The following is a 23388-nucleotide window of genomic DNA, read 5'->3' as shown; positions in this document are numbered from 1 at the left end:
TAAAGAACCTATCGCTTAAAGAGGAACTGCAGTCTGCTCACATAATTTGTAATAAAAACATATTTACTATTCTGAAGCTTCCCTCCAACCACTTTGAATATTATTTTATGTATACTGGGATTCTGTACTTGCCAAATATGCTGCAGAAATCTCCCTCCACCAAGTCTGGCTGCAGCCATTTTAACTGTGAACAGCTGAAGCTGCTGCCTGTTCACTTCCTGGATTTGCACAGAGGCAAACCTCAGCTCTGCAGCTCTCATTGGCCCTTTTATGACTCATCACCCCTCCCTTCTTGGCAAACTCTCATAAGAGTGAGAGAGAGAGCTGTGCATAATGTCATAGGCCTAGGCTAATGACCAGACAAGAAACAGGAAGTGGGCTGTATAAGGTATTTACTGGCAGAAAAAAAAAATGTTTTACTATCCAAATTTAAAACAAGGGCAGAAGATTTAATAGATTGAAAGTTGAAAAAATGACTGAAAGTCCGCTTTAAAATTTAGGTTAGCAACATTTAGGTTAGTTTTGACACCCAGGTTATTTTTAGATCTACTTTCTCAGGATGTACATCTACTACTGATAGAACTTAATAGGGATAAAGAAGAACACTTTGGGAAAATAATTTGTGGGCAGAACCCTTTGATAGCTCCAAGGAATGCTTGGTACACAGTCACCACAAACTGGCATGCTATTACAGCAGACCACTTAACCACATCTTTTTAATGTAAGCAAGAAACTAGACTATGGAAATATTAGATAATATAAAAATAAAAAGTACACATACAATAATAAAAAAAGCTCATCTGCCAAAAACTTTTTTTTTTTTTTTTTTCATATTTCATTATAAAATATGTCCAAATGCTTTTAAATGTCACCAACTATATGTAAATAAATAGTTGGAATGGAACATTGCGGATATTGTAGAATAAGTAGCTTATCATAATACTAAAATGGCTTTTTTTGCTGTAAAAATAATTTAAAGGAAGTCCTGTGGAGAGACTTCCTCTGCCTCTCTCGAAGTTTATGCAAAAGCATAGGACAGGAGACAGTGAGGGACAATTGAAGATGTCCCTGCATAAAAAAGGTTTGTAATACTAATATGTCGTGTTCCTCCAAACTCTACTGCATTGAAGAGTGAAGCTTGCTAAAGGTGTTCAGCATCTGGAACACTTGTGGATTTGTCAGATGCCTGTGCCTCAGTGGTGCCTCAGTGGTGCCTCAGTGGTGTTCTGCTGCCCCCAATGTCATTATGGTGTCCTGTGGTAATGCAGTGGTCAGAAGAGGAAACCACTTCTGGAAGTATTGAATGCGTAACATTGGGCACTTAGTTTATCTCTCAACACACACAGTGGACTTTGGCAGTGCAGGCAGCAGCAAAGGTATTATATTTTTTCTTTGCAGACATACAGCTTTTTTATTTTATTTTATTTTTTTTTTTTAACTCCAACCCATACAGACCAGTCATGTGAATTCAAATGAATAACACAACTTTCTGTTGGTTTAATAGATCAGGATAACTAAACCATGTAGTTACTTGTAGTGCCAGTTCACACTGGAGCGCGTAACTGTGCCATTCAGTGCAACGTGATTTTCGGTCCATTCATTTGAATGGGCTGAAATTGCACTGGATTTCACCAAAAGTAGTGCATGCACTACTTTTAAAAAACGCACTGCAAACGGATTGCATGGTACCATGCAATCAGATGCAGGCAAACACTGCGTTTGCGATCTGTGTTTGGGGTGTCATTGGGAATCTATTGAAAAGCAATGCTTTTTCCTGCACCGTGTTAAGGTGTGAATGGTCACTCAGACCAAGTTTTGTAATAAATTTTATTACATATTTTTAATATGTAAACAAAAACATAAAAATGGGTTATATATATTTATATAGTTTGTAGTAATTTTTTTATTGCAATTTCACTCTATAGGGACACTTAGTTGATTATATAAATTACTCTTAGAATTTACTGTACAAAGATCTTAGTATCAAGTAGCCAAAAGCTGAGGCTGCTTGAGGTTCTTATGAGTGGATACCATAACACAGGCTATTGAAATACATTCAGTAACTAATAATATAAGCTGGCGTGTTGCCCATAGCAGCACCTTTCATAATCAACATACAAAAACATAAAAGTGTAGCATAATTACATGCTTTAGAATACTTAACTTTACTAAAGAATTGTAAATATTGTATTAATTTATATGGTACACCAAAATTCCACATAGCTTTTAGGTCCTCTGTCTTTGTTCTTCTCAACAAATCTACCCTCAGTGTACACATGTATCTTAATTCACTATACTACATTTATGTAACAAATCCACTTACCAGTGAGGTATCCTGCTGTTTGTGATTCAGAAATGAACAGGTCATGTTTCTGATCTTTAAAGGCACTCCAGACAGAGGATCGAGACAGGATTTCATTCACCTACAAAGGGCAAGTGAATTGCTTTTATTATGAGCCTTTTCATAACGTGTTTACTTGCTAGTGACTAGAGATGAGCTCAGGCATGTTTGGGATCTTAGTCCAAACCTACCCGATTAATCCCTCTAGGAAGTGAGCACTGTTCTTGTAGAATCATAAGCGGTCAAGATATTCCCTGATGATTGGCATAGTACAGATGACCGCTTGCTGGCAGGATCACTCAGGTGGGTCGGGACTAGGATTCTAAACACTCCTGAGCTCATCCCTACTAGTGATTAGTCAAATATAAAGGATTCATCTAAACTCTCCCCAGGACACTTACCTGTTCTCCATACTGCAGGCTGCGAGTCATTGACTTCAATGCTTTAACGATCTGAGCTTTTGTGGCTGCTGGACTTTCTAGGTTTTCCAGACCTTGTCCTTCAAGTAATCTTAGCAAATAAGGAACCAATTCCACTTTCAGAGCCTAGAAAAAAGCATTTTCAACCTAGTAAAAAAGAGTGCAGAGAACTATGCACAATATCACGGCTATGCAGGTTAGTGATAAGTAGATGACATTTTAGACAATAGAAAAGGATTTTTTGGTGGATACAAAAACACTTTTTTTTTTTCTCACCCACTGAGGGACAGAGGAAGTCAAAGTCATACTGTTGGGGCATCCAACAACAGTCCAAATGAGGGGTGGGCAAACAGCAAAAATACAAATAATACCCAACAAAACAGATTTGGAGACTGCCTGCACCCCAAGAGCTGCCTGAAGGACCAACAACCAAATCTGACAACTGATAAGTCTTAACACCCTGCCTGATAGGGAACCTTCAAATATGACCAGAGAAAAAGTCACTGTGTCAACCTATGTCCAAGAAAAAAAAAACAAATGCTCACTAACCAGAGGGGAATTATGCAGCAAGGAAGGGAGCACTGAAACACAGCCAAGTGAGATGCTGGGCAACCAAGGGGTGGAATTAATAGATTTCCGATAGGTAATGAAAACCCCAACCTAACGCAGCTAAGAAAGAAAGGGGATCAAGTCCCCAGTAGGAGCAAGTACCAGACCAGGAATCTGGGAAAAAGTATTTGAAAAGGCAAACCCCAAGCCAGTATTTGGCCCTTTGGCTACTCACCTGGCCCCAAAAAAGTAAAGAAATAAGAACTTCATACATTGAGAGGTTGTCAGAACAGGCAATCATCTCAGCAAGGCAAGACTCAATTCAAAATTGACTAGAAAACATACCCTGCGAAGGGTGTGAAAAAGACTCCAGCAGAGATACCAGGATTTAATTTGAGCATGGCTAAAGGGGTGAAGTTGCATCGGAAACACCCCAACAAGGAGTAGGCAGGAGATGAAAATTAGAACTATAACTGGTAAGACAGGTTACAACCCTGATGTAGCAGAGAATGATGCTAGAGCAAGGGACAGGAAAAGAACAGCCAAGAAAAAGGGCCCTAACCCCAGACAGGTTCCACGGAAGCCTTAAGGCAGTTCCTGTTCCTGATGGGAGATACCAACAGCAGGAGACTAGTTGGTTCCACCTGCAGATTAGCAGGAAGACAGGTGACCCCCCTCCAACATCTTCCCCCTGCAAAAGTGTCTGAGATGCACCTTGGTGATTTAATCTTTCCTCCATGTCCAGCTGTTGCTAGCTGGGAAGAACTTTGTTCAAGGGGGTTACCACCATGTGTAAAACGAAGACCCATGGTGTTGTTCCTATGGGTTCTGGACTACCTCTCCTGATGCAGAAAGGACACCTGGTTTATGTTTTACAGTGAAGATACAGCAGGTGTCCAGCAGTATTCAAACCAGGAGGTCTGGCCAGAGAAGGGAACCTACAATGTAAAAAACAAACCATTCGTTCTGGAAATCCAGAGAACAGCTCCAGGGACAATTTTCCAAACAGGAAAAAAAAATGTGCATTTATTATTTTTTTACCTATGAAGCCTGTAAAGCATTGCACCAGCGATCAGCAGATCGCTGGTGCCATGCAGGTCTCTCTAAAAGATCTGTTAGTATTTCTGTATACCCGTACATCCCGTATGGGCAGGCAGATACACTGACGGAAAGAACTCAATGAACTACCATGGCGCTCCACAGCGCCATGGGTAATACATTGAGAACTGCAATTCGACAACCGCAAAAGGATGTCAGGGCTTGTAGTTCCTTCACACTCAGAGCTGTGTGAAGAAATGACGCGGCCGTGCGGGTGGATTTTAAAAAAGGGACAGCTAGTATGGGAAACTTATTCCTGTACTGCTGCCACAGGAAGGGAGGGTAGCGGGCAGCGGCTGCAGCATTGGGAACATGTTACATGTTCCACCCTAAAAAAAATGAGAGGAACATTTAACATGTTACCAAAGGTGAAGTTATCCTTTAAGGACCGAATGACACAATTACGCGTCTGTGGAGTCCAGATTTATTCTCCAAAGATTTAGATGAGGTAATCCTGAACACACTTAAGTGTGCCGTAAACTAGAAGATTTTCGAACGTTCTCTGTACATCCAATGATTGACAAATGTCATTTGACAGTACTTTAAAATTTTTTGCTTTTAACATTCAATTTTAAAACAAAATGGACTTTACCAAATAAATCCATTTTAACTATAAAAAATGTGTTCAAGAAACATTTTCCATCCTGATCCTTTATATTTTATTTTGAAATTTTCAAAGTTCTACTACTGTAGGGCCAGCTTAATAACAGCCCTAGAGCTGCCTTTCAACAAACAGCTGATCAGTAGAAAAGCATGGAGGGAAGGGCATTATAGATGTTTTTACACTAGCTCAAATTAAAAGGGGTTTCTCTCTGTCATTATGAAAATGAAAAAAAATATGTAAACCGTTTTTATAGACTTTTTCAAACGACAGGTTTTCTTACTTGGGCTACAAGTTCGGTTTGCTCCTTTTGGAACATCCTGTTAAGTGCTTCACACGCCAATCCTATCATGTCTGAGCGTTTTTTCATTCCACAAATCAGAGGTCCAATTGTCTCAAGTGAAGCCATTGCTCGAACACAGAGCTAGAAAAATAAATCCCAATCTATTAAACCATTCATTATTAACATACAGTATATATTTTAAAGAGTAAGCATAGAATTACCTCATTATCTGTCATTGTGTGGATGACCCGTATTGCACACTTTGGAATTGCATTATTCTTGTGGCTCATTGCATGGAGTATCTTGGGTAGGTGACCCAAAGGTGGGACTTGGTCCAATAACTGAGGTTGTGCACTAAATAGACAAACTGTTGCAGTGGTCACGGTTTCTAAAGTTTCACCCTAAAGGGAAATAATAATTACAGTACCTTTATTGTTTGATACATTTTATGCATGTGTGTATTTTTAACTACAGGAGAATTTTTTATATATTTCACATGACAAATATCAAAAAGGAATAAGCAAAGTTCCAAAAGACTGATTTAGAAGATATATTTTGGTGCACAGAGCGGTATTGTATCTTATCCAAGAGCCGTTTCACACCACAATTTGTGTTTTGGATGCATTTCTGCATGACCATTTTTGATGCGTTCTGGTGCGTTTTTCCCCTCTTTTTTCATCATCTCGGTTCAGGACATGTCCATTCTGGTGCGTCTTTGATGAGTTTTGTCACATTCCATACAGAAAAAAATTGCAGCATGCTCTACTTTTGCTGACTGCACTGGTGGAATACATTGAAAACAGTGTTCATGTGTTTTTGATGCAGATTAATAACGTGCTGGACTGCATCTGGGATGAACCAGTTACCTAATGAGACAGAGTTCATGATCTAGATGCCCATTTTACACTGTGGGGAAGAATTAAGACTTCAGCAGTTTGACTTCCATGCCATTCCTTGCGAATTATAATCACGATTTGTGTAATTGATACTCTGTACAAAGGCTGCAATACATTAGGTCATAAGATCTCTAAACAGAATTGTGCATCAACTTTTTTGTTCTACATGTTGGGAGAACTGATCGAATACATGTTATAAACTGTCCAACGTTCAACTCTCTGACACTGTTGGGAATTGACTAAATATGCAGCTGAAATAATATATAAGGTAACGGTTTTACCAGCCAAAAGATTTAAAATCGTTCAGCCATCTGTGTGATTCTCACATCTATTTATTAAATAAGCTTTACTGATTCCCGTTTGTCCTGCTTGTATAATGGAAAGTAGGGATGCACCAATACCAGGTTTTTTTTTTAAGACTGAGTACAGGTACTGAGTAAATATATTAAAAGAATACTAAATACATTTTATGTGGTTCTGTTTATTTTATTATTAAATTACTATTCTATTATATATTGTGTTTGAACAGCATCTGATTCGCATGACATGTGAACCAAACTGGCTTTCTATAGGAATGGGTTCACACGTGTGCAGGCCGGTGGCAATGTGATTTTAAAAAGTGTCAGGTACCATTTTCAGTCCGGTTCAATTGTGATTTCCAGTGTCATACACGTAACGCTTAAAAATTTGCACCTGAACCACTGAATAAAAAATTGGACCGGACTCTTTTTATAAACAGCACTGAAACCAGCCCCACACATATGTGAACCCGTTTTTAAGGTGGCGGTTACAGTCTTTGGACTTGAAGGTGTCGGTTTTAGTATTTATCATTTGCACGAGTACTCATGGAAATACTTGGTATTGGCACCGGTATCGCGCTACTAAAAACAGCAAGATGACACCAATTTATCGTTCAGTACACAGGTGATGAAGCAGGAAGCTGCACAGCAAAAATACCATAATAACAGTGTTACCATTCTGACTATTCAGTACAGTAGAGCTGTGGTAATCACACGGCTGGCTACACAGAATGTTTAGGCATGTATATTTAGTGGTTTGTTAGCAATTTGTAATAAGACTTTTTAAAAGTTGAACTTCATGAAACTGTATATTTTCTGTAATTACCACTGTAATACTAAGAACGATCTGTGACTGTGTATTACTGTATAAGAAAGATATTATCCACAACATGGTATTAGCTAAGGATTACAAGTAATTTTGCAGTGTTAAAGAACCTTACATGAGCATTATTTTTTTCCAGTAATTCAGTAAACCTTTCCAAAAGAGCCACAAGAAATTCTCTTGGTTTCCGCAGCACCCAAGCAGGCTGTGCAATGAATATTCGTAAGAAAACGCCACCCACTGACAGTTCTCCATTGGCCTCTCCGAGCGCAATACAGAAATCATCCGGTAACTAGAAAATGGTAAATGTGTGTTAGAAATGTCATAATCTGCAACACAGCAGTCATTATGGAATCGAATGGAGACAATGTAACTGAAGCTTGCAAACTAAGATACTCTATATGCTCCTAATTCACCACTCCTCCAAACAATTCTATTGATAAAATACTGTGTATTGGTTGTATGGACTACTGCACTTAAAGTCACTTAGACATGCATATATTAAACAAAAGTATAGATGGTATAGTTGCAGTTTATAAAATATCTTACTCTATCTGCCCCTAATCACTTGTGTGGATAAAATCTTGTGTACACAGAGATGGAGGTGAATACAAGAGGCTTAAAGTCACGTGGACTTTTGCATATTATTACGTAAGGGTAAATACAATATAAACATAGCGTGTAAAAGCCATTGCTTTCTCAGCCCCCAAAAACATGTGTGGATAAAATAAGGTGTATAGAGGTGAAAACTAATGGGCCCCCAAGAACCAGAGTTTTCAATCAGCTGAGAGGTTTTTAAGCAGGGACATGCAGTTAGGGGAGAGCCTCACCTGCCATGAACATTTAAAAAAAAAAAAAAAAAAAAAAAATTGAGCTTCAAGGGTCGTAGCTCGGCAACCTAAGGTCACAGAGACCACAAATTTGGGGGGTAGGTAGCCTAAGTCCTACCCCACCCCTGGTAAAATTTGGGGCTCCTACGACCTATGGTTCCAGAGATACAGGGCTCCTTGTGCAGCCTGTCAGAAGCTACATACAGAGTGGTGAGTTTAAATACAAGCTGGCACACTCCGTTTGCAGCAGACTGAGTGGTTGAGCTCACAGTGCCTCTCTTCACTTCTTGTCAGAAGCACTGAGCACTATGCACAATTTTCCCACTGGATTAGCATCACAGGCTATAGAAACAACACCAATCAGTGTATTCTGATGGTGGGGAAGTCTCCCCGCTGTCAGAATACAATAACTCAGCAGAGAGGATTTCCCTCATCCACATCAAATATGTGGATGGGGAATCAAGTCAACTGACTTCTCTATGGGCTGCCTAAGTGACCTATTTATAAAAACTGGAGGACAGAATATTCTCCACACAAACTCAGATCATGCATGGCATCTGAAAACCACCACGTCTAAAGTCAATAATGAGTGAACTTATGGTCTGTGGCAACTACAGTGTTGTGCCCCTGATGGCGTGTACATAATATTTGTGACATGGGAGCTGGTATGAAAGACAGCAAAATTATTTATTTTATTTTTTCCTATACAATGTAAGTTTAACCTTCAGAGTAATAATGCCTTAAGTAAAAAAAGAAAAATAGACACATAATATAGTATAAATGTAAAGTACAGTTTAAAAGACTTTTATTCATTTAAAGTGTAACTTTGTAACTATGGGAACCATTCTTCAGGTAAAAAATTACTGAAGTGAAATAAAAATTAGCAGCTGCATTGTAACGTTTACCAGCATTAGGAGACCTTAAATCCAGCTGAAAAACTACTCACCTTCCAGTTTGCATCAGGATTTTCTACTTGCTGCTTAAAATGCCTAAAATGAGGAGAAAAATCAGGTAATTTGTAATTATTAATTTAAATTAAGTCAACAGTTTCAAAAAGTTAAATTGATGTAATTGTAAAGTCTCTTTTTTTTTTCTATTAAAATAATATGGTATACTTACCTGCTCTATTGCAGTGGATTTTCACAGAGCAGCCTGGATCCTCCTCTTCTCGGTCCCTCGTCGCTGCTCCTGGCCCCTTCCCTCCTGTTAAGTGCCCCCACTGCAAGCAGCTTGCTATGGGGGCAACCGAGCCAAGCTGCAGCTCCGTGTGTCCATACAGACACGGAGCTGCCTTTCAGTCCCGCCCCCTCTCTCTCCTAAACGGCTAACTAACTTTGATTGACAGCTGTGAGAGCCAATGGCGCCGCTGCTGTGTCTCGGCCGATCAGGAGGGAGAGTCTCAGACAGCCGAGGGACTCGTGGACATCACCGGACAGAGATGGGGCACAGGTAAGTATTAGGGGGTGCTGGAGAGGCTGCTGCTCACAGAAGAATGCATTAAGATAAAAAACCTTTTGCCTTTACAACTCTTTTAAAGTCATTGTAAAGGCTGAAGGTTTGTTACATTATGCATGAGGGTAAAAAAACTTAAATGTGCAGCTAATACTTACCCTAAGCCCAATCTCGATTCAGTGAGATGCACGAGAGCCGTGACTCTATCGGGTCTCTCCCTCCTGATTGGGTAAGATGCAGCAGCCATTGGCTCCCGCTGCTGTCAATCACAGCCAGTGAGGCGAGGGTGGGGCTGAGCCGTGATTTCGGTGTCTTATGGACGCAGAGAGCTGGCTCGGGAGCGAGCATGCACGAGTACCCCCATAGCAAACGCCTTGCTATGGTGGCATTCGGCAAGGGGGAGGGGCCCAGCGTGCCAATGGGGGACCTGAGAAAAGGAGGATCGGGGTTGCTCTCTGCAAAACCATTGCATAGATCAGGTAAGTACAACATGTTTTTTTTTTTTTTTTTACATTTTCTTTACAATCACTTTACTCTATCCATTGCGTCACTGTCAAAGAAAAAAAATCCTATGAATTCTATTTTGCAGTGATTTAAGGCCAGATACTGAACTCACAGCTTTTCTCCTCTGTAGATAGTTCTAGAGCTGGACTACAGCTGAAACTAGAATGCAGCGGAGCTCCAGGACTGAAGAAAACATTCTGCAGCTTCTAAACTGAACTAGGTATTCCACGTGTCGGTCGTGGAACAGCATTAACATTTTCAAGTCATGCATTTTATTTTGTAATTCAGCTAAAAGGCTGATGTGTAGAAGATGTAGCTGTAGCAGGGTGAGGCAGTTAAAATCACACTTTCTGAAGCTCGAGTTCCTAGTCTACAAACTTGTTCTGGGTCAGTAACACACTAAACAGTTAAACAAGGTAAAAGAGCACTACCAAGTCTTAACTGGGTATTACCAAATCATACAACACAAAACCTAATGCAATTGTAGGAAAAAAAAAAAGCAAGACCTCTATGTCTGCCTATGAAGATGTAGAAGTCGAAACAGAGGACTCCACCCCCTCCCCCCCTTCTCTGACCAAAGTACTGACCTGTTAAATGGACAAAAACACCTTTTGAGTCTATAGTAGTTATTGTATAATGCACGTATGACTAAATATAGGAAATTTAGTATTTGTACAGCGCTATTAGCCTAGTTAGTACCAACTAACGGAGGCCACAAGGTGGTGACATTTTTCTAATCAACACTATTCTAGATGACAATATAACATGACATAAAACAAACATACTGTAAGTCTGTGGTGAAACGAGAATTATAGCAGGAAACTACAGTGGTTAGCTGACCAGCAAACTAGAACTGAATCATCAGCATTCCACCCAAGCAGCATGTAATATGTCAATGGGGGCAGGAACAGACAGAGCATAGATCCACTGACCCACACTGATGTTAAAGCATGGCAGGCCAGACCAATCATTCTGTCTTGTCTACGAGAACAGCTGTTTCAGCTTAACAAATAGTGGTCAATGAGATAAACACTTTGCTATTAGCAATGATTGGAATATCTCCCTTTAGACTGGAACTTTTGTTTAAAAGAGAATTCCTATAAGTGACCTCTAGCATATGCAGTGTATAATCATGCATATTATATGCACCATGTGGATTGTATAAAAACATCCAAACCAGCTTTTCTCTACTTCCCACTTACTCCAGCATCATTTCTCGAACCGTGGTTGATACTTTTTCTCTGGAATTATCATTCCAAATTAGTTCTGGGTTTTCATGGGTTCCTTCAAATATATGTACAGAAGCTTCAGGGTTATCCCTCATAGCATCCATAAATACCCCAGGTAAAAACTTCATCAAAGCGATTCTGACCTACAAAAATAGAAAAGATGATTTAATACCTTAAAACACAACAAAACTGTATACTAAAGTTACTATATTCAGTGAATACATGATTGCAACAATTCTTTCTTTTTCTGCCACCAAACTAAGGCATACAACAGAACAGAGCTGCTTCCAGCTGGCAAGGTCAGTATGCCTTACGTCGGCTGAATTCCCAACTCTGCTATAAGCTCATGAACTTATACCAGAATAGTCCTCCTAACCTAATGAATAACAGCAGCTGACAAGTTTCTGACTAGTAATTTATTTAAAAAAATAACCCCCCTTTCCTTCCCACTGATTCAGCTGGGACCTGCCACTCTGCCAACATGAATCCTCCGTACTGGGTGCCTGGCAAAAAAAAGTAGTTCTGTGTCCCCTGCACAGCTCAATCCCCACACTGTGCCCTCCGATTCCCCCTTCTTACTCGCCTCTCTCCCCATCTGTAACAGTGGAAGCAGGGGGCCATGCGGGGGGAGAAGCAGCTGGCTCCCAGCAGGGAGAATCCAGTGACAGGCTGGCGTCGGCAAATAGCTGCTTTCTGTGTCTCCTGCACAGCCGTTGTATCCACCATGCCCTCCGATTCCCCTGATGTGCTCCCTTTCTGTATCAGTAGGGACAACAGCCTATGCAGGGGAGAAGACTGCTGGTGGCCATCGGGGAGGATCAGGTGTACAGGATGGTCTAGGAGAGAATTGGTAAATATGAATGTCATATCTACCAATTCTTTGTCTGTCCTCAATGAACACCAAGATGATCAGTGTTGATTACTCAGTGTTCATAAATGCTGAGCCAGTAAGCATAAGTAGTCATTCATGTTTCCTATCTCATCTTTTGTGAATTAACTCTGTCCTCAAATATTTCTCTATTTTGCCTTGGCCCGCCCTAATGTAATGTGCTTAAATGCATGTAAAAACGTGCATCAATGTGCGTTGTTGCAGGGCATCGAATTTTAACCTTGCCACCTCTGCCCAGCAGCCCTTTAAGAGGTTCTTAATGTAAGAAGTGGGTTCCTTAGTCATGTAACAGTTGTGATTGGCTGTCACATCATCAGAAGCTTCTGAATGTAAAAAATGACTGGGGGTCTGTGACTGCTTGATTACCAAGCTGGGAGCATTAAGCGAATGCACTCCAAGCACAGATCGATTCCACACACATGCATATATGTGGTGGTTTGGCCTTAGGTACACCCACTTTGCTGCCACGTATATGGGAATGGTTTAAACACCCATACATACAAACACACATAGTACACGTGCACTACATACATTATAGTAATGTACAAGTTGTGTGCTGCTGCACCAACACACTAAGGGCTCCTTCAATCCAGCGTGTGCACGTTATGGTGCACACAACAAACTGGTCTGTGTTGTGTATATTTACTGCAATACGTTCGTACAGTACATCGCAGTGCACAATTTAAAATTTACATATATTTGTTATTAACTGAATACAGTTATATTTTTAGATTTAGTAGGACATTTGTAAGTTATGCTGTGTTTGATAACGATTTGAGAGTATTTTCTATTGAAAATATCGGTTTCATAAATCACGTGATCTACAAAATGAATAGCACCATCTTTTTATTTAATCTACCGGTCAGGTACCTTCAGAAAATGTATGGCTTTGGAGGGGGGTTGTAAGTGGGGGAAAAAATAATAAAAATAAACTAAAGAAAAAAATGGTCTGGCCACCTGAGATTGGATTTGCGGCAAGCATTTCAGGATCAAGCTATCTTAGTTAAGCTGCCTTCCCCGCATCTCAAAAAAGATGCCGTCTGCTAAAAGACGTTGTAGGGATTTTCTGACACAAAAGTTACAGTGCTGGCAGCAAGATGCAAGAGAACAGTGGGAAGAAGTGTTCTGAACAGGGTAAGGGGCATAGCCACATGTTAGAATCATACTCCCCTTCTCCCCTAACATAAGCACATATACACATATTCCTGTCTTCCTCCCCACAGCAAAGGTCCTGCAAACACTAAGACCCTTTTCACAATGGGGCCGCCTGAGCTAAACCGCCCCAAAAGATACTGCTTGCAGGACTTTTTCTAACGTCCCGCAAGTGCACCACACCAGTGTGAAAGCACTCAGGCTTTCACATTCAGGCGGCATGGGAGCCAGTTTTTAGGCGCTTTACAGGTGCTATTTCCAGCGCTAAAACACCTGAAAACTGCCTCAGTGTGAAAGGGCTCTAAAGAGACCAGACCAAGGAAGTCATGGGTTGGATAAAGAAGAGGTGCCCACCCCAATTCTTACCCAACTTACTTACCAATTACTAAATAAGCAAAGCATAGCCACACATCCAACTTTATGCCCCAGCTACCTCTGTGTACATTTTCAGTTCAAACTTATTTGCCAATGTGGCCATATCTGTGGGTCTGATCTTGGTTGTTTGTCCCAGTCCCCAACACTTTAATGCACATGTAAAAGTGATGCAACTGTGACATCAACATAGCAGCAGAGGTCAATTGCAAAGTAAACGTTTGCCAGCGTTGCATCTTTCATACACAGCATCAAGTGTTACAACTCTAACACTGCTTTTACAGCATTCATAGAAAACATATTTTTAACACTCTCTTTGCAGGTATTCATATATGGAATTGTCCAAGATAACATGTATTTTCTAATCGTACTTACAAACTGAGAATTCCTATTTTCATACAGCGCAATATATTTACTTACCTTAGGACCAATAAGTTTATCAGTTATCATTTTGGCAAATAACTCTGCCGTCTGTGTTCGTACTTGTGGGTGAGTTGAATTGCAAAACATGTCCAACAAGTAGATTAAGGCTCCTGTTAAAAAAAAAAAAAAAACATTTTTTTATCAAAGCCCCAGCACTAGCTTCAAATTTATGTTTTAGATAATTCATTACAATGCAATATTTTAGGAGTTCACTGGGCTTTCTAACGGTGTCCACACAATGTGAGTTTTTTTTTTTTATAAAGACCAGAGTTCTTTGTAATAAAGTGCAATAGAATGGTATACAAATGACCACAGATTTCTTAGATGGCATAACAATCGGAATGAAAATGTGAAGAATACTCTGGTAGTGCTGTAGGTCACTTTTCTTTCATATATACAGTTACTCCAATAGGATAATAATGATTGCCATGAAATGTTTGGGTCTCTGGAAGCTTCAAAACAAAAATGTCCCTAGAATTTACCTCATATAGACAACAAGCTAAAATTTAAAAGACAGTGCCTCACACTGGAATAAAGCTCATAATTTAGAGTAACTTTGTGTCCCATTTCTTATAGCCAGGGTATATAACATGTCAGTCAGATTGTTTTCCAATAAACAGTTTATTTTATTAATAGAGTTAATTAAAAAAAAAATACTTTGAGACATGATTGTGATGAATAGCCCATCTAAAATAACTGACTGTGCTATCAGAATGATTCAATCAAAAAATATTTAAAAAAAAAAAAACAACTTTAACTATGGCATGCTTACTATAAATAAGAAAACTAGAAATAAAACAAATTTACATTTTTAAAGTGGCAAATAAAACATTAATAAATTGGAAGATGATGAGCGTAGTGGCATGAAAGAAAAAACACTTTTATGGTACTTTTTCAAAATAGGAACATTTTCAGGAATAAATTAAATTAAAAACCTGGATACCACGGACTAACAGCTGTTTAGAAAGTATCCCACGACATACCTTTGGCCATAGCCTCTTTTATGATTTTTGTACTAGACGTTAAGGCATACAGAGTTGCAAGAACAAGCTGTCGACCTAAAAGTAATTAAAAAAAAAGAGTCAGTTTGCTCTGTCCTAGTCTATCACTAGATATCTATTTCACTTCAAGTACACAGTTTTGCAATCTGCGAAAATACTTTATCTGGTAAATGTTAAAGCTGCAATAGGGCTAGTTTTTCTAAATGTTCCAGTTAAAGGGCGACACTTTAGAAGGCCTCGTACACATGTGCATATGAACTTATTCTTCAAATATGCTGGATTTTTTTCCCCTCGCCAGAACTTGGGAGAAAAACTGCCTCTGATGTTGCATATGCACACGTGTTTATGCGAGTATGGTGTTGTGCATAAATGCATTTTACTGGCTAGATTTATTCACTCTGGACAGTGGAATACATTTATGCGCATAAATCATGCTCATAAGCTCCTCTCTGAACGCAGCTTAAGGCTGGCCATACACTATTCAATTTTCCTGTTCAACTTTCTTTTAGATTTACCAAAACCATATAATATGAGGTGAAACCTAAACCTTTTCAATGTGTATGCAATCAGGCAGGCCCTTGCACTACATAGTTGAAGGTAAATCTAAAGAAAATTGAATAAGAAAATTGTATGGTGTATGGCCAACTTTAGTGTATTTTTTTTTATGCCTCTAAATGCTGCTCCTAAAATAATGATCAAAAACACCTGATGTGCATGGCCATTTAGGCTAACCTTTAGAGCCATAAGAAAAACAAAAAAATAAAAACAAAATACAAAAACAAAGCTGTATACCTGCAAAAGCAGCATTTTGTATGCACATGTCAACGATGCCCAAAGCTGATCCTGTGTGTTTAGCATAAAATTAGCTCTTGGAATACAGACTTACATTTTCTTTCTGCTTATGTGTTTTTTTTGTTTTTTATAAAGCATGAAAAAGGCAAAGCTGAATCCAGTATGCATGCCCTTCAGCACTGATTTAAGAGTAATTTCTCTAAATAGGAATCCCTATATAGAACATATTAAAATGAATGCATCTAGAAGCATTGGATTGTCTCAACCTGACTTGTTCTGTAACACTGAAGATGTTTTCCAACTTATTAAAGCTAAATATACCACATACTTTCAACACCTCCCTTCCTGTTCTAGCACAATCAACATGTGTCTGGACACATTCCATGGTGATTGAATTAAGGTAACTGCATTAACAGTGCGGTTTTAAATGCTGGTGTATGCAGAAACTCCTTACAAATGAAGAATAAGTTGTGAAATGACAAGTCAGTTATACAGAATATGACTAATTCCACGTATACTAGAGCTGCACGATTCTAGATAAAATGAGAATCACGATTTTTTTTTTTGCTTAGAATAAAGATCACGATTCTCGGCGTAACATCTTTCACATTAACTTTACGTTTTTTGTTTTTTTAAAATTCATTGAAGTGCATTTTTTTCCCCAAAAATTGCATTTGAAAGACCACTGCGTGAATACAGTGCGATTTTGCCTGATCTGGTGAATCTTTTCAAGTGAAAGCACTTTAAAAATGTGGAGAGTGATTCTGCATATATAATTACAGTGCATCCAGAAAGTATTCACAGCGCTTCACTTTTTCCACATTTTGTTAGGTTAAAGCCTTATTCCAAAATGAATTAAATTCCTTATTTTCCTCAAAATGCTACAAACAATACCCCATAATGACGTTTGGATGAAATCTTTGCAAATTTATTAAAAATAAAAAAAAATCACATGTACATAAGTGTTCACAGCCTTTGCCATGACACTCAAAATTGAGCTCAGGTGCATCCTGTTTCCACTGATCATCCTTGAGATGTTTCTACAACTTGATTGGAGTTCACCTGTGGTAAATTCAGCTGATTGGACATGGTTTGGAAAGGCACACACCTGTCTATAGAAGGTCCCACAGTTAACATGTCAGAGCACAAACCAAGCCATGAAGTCTAAGGAATTGTCTGTAGACCTCCAAGACAGGATTGTATCGAGGCACAGATCCTGGGAAAGGGTACAGAAAATATTCTGCAGCATTAAAGGTCACAATAAGCACAATGGCCTCCATCATCCATAAAAGGAAGAAGTTTGGAACCGCCAGGACTGTTCCTAGGGTATGCGATTGGGGGAGAAGGGTCTTAGTCAGGGAGGTGACCAAGAACCTGAAGGTCACTCTGAGAGCGCTTCTCTGTGGAGAGAGGAGAACCTTCCAGTAGAACTAAAAATGGCTGTGTACCGACACTCCCCATCCAACCTGATGGAGCTTGAGAGGTCCTGCAAAAAAGAATGGGAAAAACTGCCCAAAAATAGGTGTGCCAAGCTTGTAGCATCATACTCAAAAATATTTGAGGTTTTAATTGGTGCCAAAGGTGCTTCACCAAAGTATTGAGGAAAATAATGAATTTAATCCATTTTGGAATAAGGCTGTAACATAACAAAATGTGGAAAAAGTAAAGCAATGTGAATACTTTGCGCATGCACTGTATTCCGCTTTTAGTTCAAGTTTGTAGTCTACCAGTCTTCTAAACTCTTCAGCAGTACTTACTTGTTGGTAATGAATGCAAGAGTGATAACAAACTGGATAGTACCATGGCTTCTGCAATGTTATTTACACATTCCTGATTACTGGTGACTATGTTGACCACCTGTCACAAACAAAAGACTTTATTAGAAAAGTTATGTATGCTGATAAAAATCAGAGTTCATCCACAGAGCTTGTAGATTGCCATGTAGTAGCTCAATGGAAAGCAAAGAAAAAAAATAAAATAAAAGTATATATACCCAAAATTACATATTGTATTTACTGGTAGTACTAGTGGCATTTTGGTTAAAGCAGCATTAAACCTAAAATTAAACATTTCTTATATTGTACCTTACCAATTCTTAGATGTGATGGCTGTATTAGTTTTCTTTATTAGACTCTTATTTTCACCTGGTAACCTGGCCAGCAAGTCTGTTTTTCAAAAGAACAAGCTCTCCAGCAGACTATCAGTTATAGAGATGAGACAAACCATTTAACACCAGAAGGGGTGCTTATAATGATTCTGTTTTTATTTATTCATATAAAACCTTTATCCCAAAAAGGAACAAAACTGCTGTAACAGCTTAAAGTATTAAATGGAGTTTGGGGCTAATTTGTTAGTATATCTAAATCTGCAAGTACATCTAACACTTCCCTCCCCCCCAGAATGACAATGCTGCTGTCCAAAGATAGTCCAGTTGCTCCTTCATCCAGAGTGGGGGCACGCTAATACAGGAGGTGTGCTACTGGCCAGATCACCAGGTGAAAACGGGTGGGGGGGAGCCTAAAAAAAAGAAAACTAATGCAGCCATCACATCTATTCATTAGTAAGCTGCAATTTATTACATTTATGGTCTTGGCTTTAATACCGGCTTTAAACAAAACCTGTCATGAGAGAAATATGAAAGTTGCCTTCTAAAAAACACTCATTGTCTGGCTTAAATTCTGACATTTATGCTTCAGGACTTCAAGTCACTGTCCAGAAAAAAAGTGCAGAAAAGGCCTTCTGAAATCCCTGATATGCATGCTTGTTTCAGGTCCAGAAAGCATCAAAAATCAGAACTCTATTAAGACAGATTTACTTTAAAATGTAAGTCAGGGAAAAAAAAGCATTCATCGTGATATACACCACTCCAACAGAAGCATATTTTCACCATATTTTCCCACATTTTGTCTCTGCAATTGCAAAAAAATAACCGTTGATAAGAAATGAATTGTGCACCTAACTTCCTGTGCACTTTGCTGCAACAAAATTCCAAGCAGAATTATATGCAAAAAAAGAAAAAGGAACTTCTGCTTTTCGGAACCCTCCCCCCTCCGGTGTCACATTTGGCACATTTCGGGGGGGGTGCAGATACCTGTATAATACAGATATTTGCACCCACTTCCGGGCATAGACTCCTGCGAGAGTCTACGCCCCTTCCCTCCCCCCCCCACTGTCTGCTGGGAAACACAGGGGTCAAAGAGACAGCAGGGACCATCCAGATTGCGCAGCGCGACTCGCGCATGTGCAGTAGGGAACCGGAAAGCGAAGCCGCAACGCTTCACTTCCTGATTCCCTCACCGAGGATGGCGGCCGTAGCAGCCAAGAGCCAAGCGAATGATTAGCTTCCGACATCGTTGGACCCTGGGACAGGTAAGTGTCCAATTATTAAGTCAGCAGCTGCAGTATTTGTAGCTGCTGGCTTTTAATATTTTTTTTTTAGGTGGACCTCCTCTTTAAGCTGCAATGCATTAACCACTTCAACACTGGGCACTTTCACCCTCCTCCTGCCCAGGCCAATTTTCAGCTTTCAGAGCTCTCACACTTTGAATGACAATTGGGCAGTCATGCAACATTGTATTCATATTAAGTTTGTATAATTTTTTTAAAAACAGATAGAGCTTTCTTTTGGCGGTATTTAATCCCCACTGGGTTTCTTAATTTTTTCTTAGTTTCGGTTATAACATTTTGCAAATAAGTAATTTTTCTTCTTCACTGATGAGGCTGCAATAATGGGCACTGGTGAGGCTGCGCTCATGATCAGTGGCCTGATTATCAGTGTAAACTGTGTGCTTTGCCGGTTATCAGCTTTCCTTTCCTCACACAGACAGCATGAGAGGAAAGGACTGCCATTAACCGATAAGTCTGTATTGGCTGTTATTGGCCCTTTTCTGCGATCTGCTGTGCCCTAAGGACGCAGCAGTCACAGAGCTCACCCCCAGAGGGCACGGTTCTAGGAGGACGTCCATGAACGCCCTCCCAGAACTAGAGAACCACACTGTAGCCGTGTTTCAACTATAGCAAGGTAATTAGGTGTCCCATCTGACATCTCACTGGCTAATAACAAACGTATTCAATTATACATGATGCATCAGTCATGTTTAACCCCAGTGTGACTCCCCACTTCTGCCTGCACCAGGTGCACCTGACTGGGCACAGTTCATGTATTCATGTAATGTGGTTATGCCCTGTTATTGACACGTATTGGAAGTGGGTGATGGATGTATTGTCAAGTTCTTTATGTCCCTGTGCTATGCACCCCACGCATTTGCCTGTTGGGTATACTTGAGGAACAAGGGCCAAAATATATGAGGATTTTATTAAAGGAAAGGCTATTGCCCTCAAGTGGAATCAATTTGCTCCTCCATCCATCCGCCAATGGATCCAGATGGTGAACCAGATGCTGCCAATTTTTTTGAACATAGGGATTGTCCCAATAAGTACGACAAGGTGTGGGATGTCTGGTGCTCCTTCACTCTCACTACTACTCACATGTAAGGGGAGTCTTATTTTTTCTATTGCTTTCTGTGTACATAAGAGATTATTTCTATGCACTAGCATTGCTATACATTCAGACTGGTTGTATTGGGTCAGGGAAGGATTTGTCACTGTTCTTTGTTAAGACTGGAAGCTTTACTATATACAACTGTAACTCTGTACCGATTACATCTAGGTGTACCAGACTTTACACCTTTTCCCTGTTATGCTCATGTTGAGCAGGATGTAAGTTGTATCAATTTTTCTTTTTCATCTTTGTCAATAAAAAAAAATTGTTCTGCAGTTTGGATACACTTTAAAGCCTGATATTTGGTGAAGGTTCAGCTATCATTCTAAGTGAACCGCTTATGAACCTACACTTATAGAGATATCCCCCAATATCCGTACATAAATCATGCACTTTATAGAGCTCTTAACTTCCACAAGTCAAGATTTGGCACAATAGAAATCTTTGGCATTGAAGCAGCAGAATATGTGCAGATTCTTGCCTGACACCTCTGCCTTTTCTCTTAGTGTATGTTTTCAACAGATTTCTTTTAACACTGTAATTTAGTGATGTTATTTTTAAACTGCACCAAAGATGGAACTTACCGTTAATAGGAGTGCCCCATGTTCTGGTGCCTGCTGTGTTTGAAATCCGATTTCCTCTGCCCCTGCTTACCCCTGCAGTGGTGATCTTCCTGTACTGCGAGGGTTAAAATGAGTGGCTGCATCGTGACGGGCACTTGTCACGTTGCAACTACGTTCGATCTTTCCACCACCAATCTCCATTCAAAAATCCATAGTATCAATTCCCACAATTAAAAGCATTTGGTGATTGCAGAAGGTAGAAATGTCATTCACCCGTCTGTCCTCCAATCTTAAAGTGTTTTTCACAGTACAGCTTCTGTGATGAAGCACTGGGGCAAAGATGATGGGCATAGGCTGCACTTGACAAGTGCCTATCACACTCGCAGCCACTTATAATGATCTGCAGGGGTGTCGGGGGCAGAGGACTTTGGATTTAAACTGAGCACAGCAGCCCGCAGCACACGTGACACTCTTCTTTTATGAGAATTATCACCCCTAATGCTTTTTTTTTTTCTGGCTGAATCCAGGAAATATATTGGGCTTTTACAATAGATTTACTTCAAATTATTTTAAGTTACCTCCAGTGCAAGTTGCTGAACCTTCCCAGCTCCATGGACTCGCAGTAAAGAAAATATCAACTTAAAATGGCCAATACATTCAGCTTCTGATCCTGAAAAATATAAAACAAACTAAAAATAAGGCGGATTAAAAAATAATAAATATCAGAGGGAAAACCAAAAAGTTACAACTGAATTGTATACCAGCATATACAAGCAAACACAACACTCTTCCATATAGGCCATTGTCAGCCATGATACTATCTAGGCAAATGTACACTGATGTTCAATTCATAATGTTGCAGTCACAGTTTGCAAATGAATATCAAAATTATTTTTATGTCCTCTGTTCCTATAAGAAGCACAAAAGAATGCACATAGAACTAAAAAAAAAAAACCCAAAAAAGAAGAATCCAAAAAGTTAAAATAATACAAAAATTAAAGGATAAGTTCACCTTTGGGGAAAACATATTGTTCATTATTATTATTATATTGTATTTATTATTTTATCAGGAGCATTGCTTCCATGATCAGTGGATTGTGGGTGCAATGTCAGGCTCCTGCAGGCATGTCTTCCAGTACCTCCCTGCAGGCTGTTAAAAAGCTGGAGGAAATGTCAATGAACTACGAGGGTGCTCATCAGCACCCTTGAAGTTCATTTTGAACTACAAGCTGACCATGGTTACAGACTGGACTTGTACAGATTGCCGTAAATGAATGATTCAGGGATTGGGGGAGGGTGGAGGTGTTGGAGCCTAAAAATAATTGTAATGTGTAACATGCTCTAAAAGTGAACTTGGCAAAGAATTATTTCTCTAAGGAAGAAAAGGTCCTTCACCTTCGGACACTAGAAAAAAAAAAACTCAGAGTGAGGTAGGATTATAGAATGATGCCAAGTGGCGTGTCTGATCACCGCAAGGTCCCACTAGATAATCCAGGGTCTATTAATATCCAGCCTGTATTCTGTATGTACATTAGGATAAAATTTTGCTAATCAATTAATTGCACATACATCACGATAAAGAACATACAGATACAGTTCTCCCACTTAAAAAGATGAAAGAGGCCTGTAATTGTCATCATAGGTATACCTCAACTATGAAAGACAAAATGTGGAAACAAATCCAGACAATCACATTGTCTGATTTTTGAAAGAATTTATTTGCAAATTATGGTGGAAAATAAGTATTTGGTCACCTACAAACAAGCAAGATTTCTGGCTCTCACAGACCTGTATCTTCTTTAAGAGGCTACTCTGTCCTCCACTCATTACCTGTATTAATGGCACCTGTTTGAACTTGTTATCAGTATAAAAGACACCTGTCCACAACCTCAAACAGTCACACTCCAAACCCCACTATAGTGAAAACCAAAGCGCTGTCGAAGGACACCAGAAACAAAATTGTAGACTTGCACCAGGCTGGGAAGACTGAATCTGCAATAGGCAAGCAGCTTGGTGTGCAGAAACCAACAGTGGGAGCATCAGTAACACACTACGCCGCCAGGGACTCAGATCCTGCATTGTCAGACGTGTCCCCCTGCTTAAGCCAGTACATGTCTAGGCCCATCTGAGGTTTGCTAGAGAGCATTTGGTTGATCCAGAAGAGGATTGGGAGAATGTCATATGGTCAAGATGGAACCAAAGTAGAACTGTTTGGTAGAAACACAACTCGTCGTGTTTGGAGGAGAGAGAATGCTGAGTTGCAACCAAAGAACACCATACCTACTTTGAAGCATGGGGGTGGCAACATCATGCTTTGGGGCTGTTTCTCTGCAAAGGGAACAGGACGACTGATCCGGGTACATGAAAGAAT

The 23388-nt window shown here is 39.7% G+C and overlaps 1 protein-coding gene across 1 annotated transcript in view; it reads right to left on the bottom strand.

The window, feature by feature from the left end:
- Nucleotides 1-23388, bottom strand: part of DNAJC13 (DnaJ heat shock protein family (Hsp40) member C13) — a 288371-nt gene that overhangs the window by 20026 nt on the left and 244957 nt on the right. Inside the window, exons 46-56 of the mRNA XM_073630350.1 lie at nucleotides 21596-21687; nucleotides 17711-17810; nucleotides 15144-15218; nucleotides 14158-14270; nucleotides 11298-11467; nucleotides 9086-9128; nucleotides 7428-7601; nucleotides 5513-5692; nucleotides 5292-5432; nucleotides 2743-2886; nucleotides 2324-2423 (exon numbers count right to left, since the gene is read on the bottom strand). Of these exons, the coding sequence (XP_073486451.1) occupies nucleotides 2324-2423; nucleotides 2743-2886; nucleotides 5292-5432; nucleotides 5513-5692; nucleotides 7428-7601; nucleotides 9086-9128; nucleotides 11298-11467; nucleotides 14158-14270; nucleotides 15144-15218; nucleotides 17711-17810; nucleotides 21596-21687 (1332 nt within the window). The remainder of the gene's footprint in view (nucleotides 1-2323; nucleotides 2424-2742; nucleotides 2887-5291; nucleotides 5433-5512; nucleotides 5693-7427; nucleotides 7602-9085; nucleotides 9129-11297; nucleotides 11468-14157; nucleotides 14271-15143; nucleotides 15219-17710; nucleotides 17811-21595; nucleotides 21688-23388) is intronic.

Source organism: Aquarana catesbeiana, linkage group LG05 (assembly GCF_042186555.1).
Source record: "Aquarana catesbeiana isolate 2022-GZ linkage group LG05, ASM4218655v1, whole genome shotgun sequence".
NCBI classification, from domain to species: Eukaryota; Metazoa; Chordata; class Amphibia; order Anura; family Ranidae; genus Aquarana; species Aquarana catesbeiana.
This window is presented reverse-complemented; position numbering and strand designations above follow the sequence as displayed.